This window comes from Pteronotus mesoamericanus, unplaced genomic scaffold, assembly GCF_021234165.1.
Source record: "Pteronotus mesoamericanus isolate MK-2021 breed Mesoamerican mustached bat unplaced genomic scaffold, CSHL_Meso_final scaffold_408, whole genome shotgun sequence".
Classification (NCBI taxonomy): Eukaryota; Metazoa; Chordata; class Mammalia; order Chiroptera; family Mormoopidae; genus Pteronotus; species Pteronotus mesoamericanus.
This window is the reverse complement of record NW_026555315.1, coordinates 6,995,387-6,999,224: the sequence shown is the minus strand read 5'-3', so window position 1 is coordinate 6,999,224 and position 3,838 is coordinate 6,995,387. Positions and strand designations below refer to the sequence as shown.

Genomic DNA, 3,838 nt, shown 5'->3' with positions numbered 1-3,838 from the left:
TATGGCAACTAAACTTTACTTTGCATAATTAAGATTTGCCTCGGAAGAAGGGGGAGGGAGAAGCCGCAGCTCCCGGCCATTCTCCTTCACCTCACCTCCTCCCACCCCCGCCCCAACCCTCCAGCTCTGGGCCTCTAAGTTCCTGAGTTTTCTCACTTTGAGGTGCCACCAAACACAAAGAACCATAATGGGCTCCTTTGTGCTCGCTACGGGGCAATTACGCCCCGGAGCCCAGGCCCCTTTAAGAGCCTCTTAAAGAGACAGGCTCTCATTTTTCAGAGGGTTATTTAAGAGTGTGTGCAGGGGAGGGGCGAGGCAAACTCCTAGGGTTCTACTCGTGGGGTGAAGTGAAACTTTTGTCTGGACTCCATGAGAAGAGGCTGAGATAAGAGTCTTTGTTACCTGTTAGCTTTTTAAAAGTGTTTCTTTTCTAAAAAAAAATCTTTTTTGACTTGAGATTTTTCACTTGATCGGAAAAATTGGACTGGAATAGGTGGGGTTCGAGGAGGAGGGGCGGAGGCAAGGACTTAAAGAGGCCCTGCCCCGAAGAGCGCCTTGGCCCCCGGAAGACAAGGGATCCAGGTTTGAGACGTTTGGGTCCGCCGCAGGGCAGGGGAATGAGTGTCTACGGATTTCGCCTCCTCGACTCGGGAGAAACCCCGTACTGGGCAAACAGCCCTTAATGTAATAACAGCGTGTCTCTTTAAAAAGCAAAAGGAGGGGGGGAAAGTTTTGTTGGCATCTGGTTTCTGATCTCATTATATTGTGGTCGACCAATCCAGCCCTCGGGGCTGGTCCTCGGGTTTAAATCTGATTGGCCGAGAGCACATTTTGGGATGGTGCTTGGGGCTCGACGGGGCGGTTTCAAGGTTCCCTTTTTTGGGGGGCTGAGGAGAGGGCGGGGCCGCCGGCGGGGGCCCCCTTGAAACCGACTAATTGGGATCGGAGAGGCCGAGGTGAGGGCTGGAGGAAGGCACAAAGGAGTCGCTGGGCGGAGAAGGGAGGGGAGAGGCGAGAGGAGGAGGAAGAAGAGGAGAGAGAGCAAGCAGCGCGCCGTGTCTTCGGCTGCTCAGTCCGATTGAGGCGAGCTAGCGGGCAGGCGCGCCGCCCCCTCCCCCGCCCGGCCTCCCCAACTCTGCGGCCGCGAGCAAAGTTTGCAAAGAGGCGCGGGAGGCGGCAGCCGCGGTGAGGCGGCGGCGGGGAAGGCGCGCGGTCTCCGGACTGGGGGCGGGGGCGGGGGGCCGCCCGGGAGCCGGGTGGGGGGCGGCGGCCAGCATGCGGCCCCGCAGCGCCCTGCCCCGCCTGCTGCTGCCGCTGCTGCTGCTGCCCGCCGCGGGGCCGGCCCAGTTCCACGGAGAGAAGGGTATCTCCATTCCGGACCACGGCTTCTGCCAGCCCATCTCCATCCCGCTGTGCACGGACATTGCCTACAACCAGACCATTATGCCCAACCTTCTGGGCCATACGAACCAGGAGGACGCGGGCCTGGAGGTGCACCAGTTCTACCCGTTGGTGAAAGTGCAGTGCTCGCCCGAACTGCGCTTCTTCTTGTGCTCCATGTACGCACCCGTGTGCACCGTGCTGGAGCAGGCCATCCCGCCGTGCCGCTCCATTTGCGAGCGCGCACGTCAGGGCTGCGAGGCTCTCATGAACAAGTTCGGTTTCCAATGGCCCGAACGTCTACGCTGCGAGCACTTCCCGCGCCACGGCGCGGAGCAGATCTGCGTGGGCCAGAACCACTCAGAGGACGGCGCGCCCGCGCTACTCACCACTGCGCCGCCGCCCGGCCTGCAGCCCGGTGCTGGGGGTACCCCGGGGGGCCCCGGCGGCGGAGGCTCGCCCCCGCGCTACGCCACGCTGGAACACCCGTTTCATTGCCCGCGCGTGCTCAAGGTGCCGTCCTATCTCAGCTACAAGTTCCTGGGCGAGCGCGACTGCGCGGCGCCCTGCGAGCCGGCGCGGCCCGACGGCTCCATGTTCTTCTCGCAGGAGGAGACGCGTTTCGCGCGCCTCTGGATCCTCACCTGGTCGGTGCTGTGCTGCGCCTCCACTTTCTTCACCGTTACTACATACCTGGTGGACATGCAGCGCTTCCGCTACCCTGAGCGGCCCATCATCTTTCTGTCCGGCTGCTACACTATGGTGTCGGTGGCTTATATCGCGGGCTTCGTGCTCCAGGAGCGTGTGGTGTGCAACGAGCGCTTCTCCGAGGACGGCTACCGCACGGTGGTTCAGGGTACCAAGAAGGAGGGCTGCACCATCCTCTTCATGATGCTCTACTTCTTCAGCATGGCCAGTTCCATCTGGTGGGTCATCCTGTCGCTCACCTGGTTCCTGGCGGCGGGCATGAAGTGGGGCCACGAGGCCATCGAGGCCAACTCGCAGTACTTTCACCTGGCCGCGTGGGCCGTGCCGGCGGTCAAGACAATCACTATCCTGGCCATGGGCCAGATTGACGGCGACCTGCTGAGCGGCGTGTGCTTCGTGGGCCTCAATAGCCTGGACCCGCTGCGGGGCTTCGTGCTGGCGCCGCTCTTCGTGTACCTGTTCATAGGCACGTCCTTCCTCCTGGCCGGTTTCGTGTCGCTCTTCCGCATCCGTACCATCATGAAGCATGACGGCACCAAGACCGAGAAGCTGGAGCGGCTCATGGTGCGCATCGGCGTCTTCTCGGTGCTCTACACGGTGCCCGCCACCATCGTCATCGCCTGCTACTTCTACGAGCAGGCCTTCCGAGAGCACTGGGAGCGCTCGTGGGTGAGCCAGCACTGCAAGAGCCTGGCCATCCCGTGCCCAGCGCACTACACGCCGCGTATGTCGCCTGACTTCACCGTCTACATGATCAAATACCTCATGACGCTCATCGTGGGCATCACGTCGGGCTTCTGGATCTGGTCCGGCAAGACGCTGCACTCGTGGAGGAAGTTCTACACGCGCCTCACCAACAGCCGGCACGGCGAGACCACCGTGTGAGGAGGTGTCCCCAGGCCGGGGCCGCGCCGCGCTCTCCTCTGCCCCGGGTTGGGGGGTGCTCCTACAGACTCCTTATTTTATTTTTTTAAATAAAGAACAATCGAAACCATTTCTTTTTTAGGTGGCTTTTTAAAGGTAACTCTGCCCAACACCCCCACCAGGTTTGTAATTAAAACTGTAAATAGTCTTTGTAAATTTAATTATATATTTTCTATTTAAAAGAAAAAAGGAAGAAAAAAAAAATCGGCGACGGGCGCCAGGGCTGAGGACTGGGAGGAGGGGGCGTTGCGGGTGTTCTCGCCTTTCTTCAGCGCCCTTTCGAACACCCCCCCTCACTTTGGTTAGGAGTTTTTGGTGATTTGGCAGGGCTGAACCTGCTGGAGGAGGTGTTGGCTGGTTTGTTACATTTAACTTCTAAAGCCAAATTGGTGAGCCCTTTCACTGACGCTGGGCCTGGGGAAGCCGGTGGATATTTTTGAACAAGATTTGGATTCTTCTTATTTCCCTTCCCCCTTTTCCCTCCGCACTTGTCTTGTCTCCTTCACTCGATCTTTGTTAGAACCTTCCTAACGGAGATGAAGACGCGGAAAAAGAAAAAGGAAAAAAAAAAAAACACCAAACAAACCAACGGGTAGGGTGGTGAGGAGAGGGCGGAGATCGTGCGTGGGTGGAATGGCCTCCACCCCGCTGGCCCACTCCCCTGCAGACAGGAAGATCTTTCTGCTCCTTAACTTTTCTTCTTTTCAACTTGCTGCCCTAAGCACTTGGAGTGGGCGAAAGTGCTTTGTGAAGTGTGTTTTGAAAGTAACCCCTCTCTCCCCCACCCCCACACACTACCTTGAGTACCGATCCTGATCCCTTATCA

At 58.8% G+C, this 3,838-nt stretch overlaps 1 protein-coding gene across 1 annotated transcript; it reads left to right on the top strand.

The window, feature by feature from the left end:
- The first annotated feature begins 1,266 nt into the window (after nt 1-1,266).
- FZD2 (frizzled class receptor 2) lies at nt 1,267-3,065 on the top strand. Its single transcript, XM_054593353.1, has one exon. The coding sequence runs from the start codon at nt 1,276-1,278 to the stop codon at nt 2,971-2,973; it is 1,698 nt and encodes a 565-aa protein (XP_054449328.1). The 5' UTR covers nt 1,267-1,275; the 3' UTR covers nt 2,974-3,065.
- The last annotated feature ends 773 nt before the right edge of the window (nt 3,066-3,838 follow it).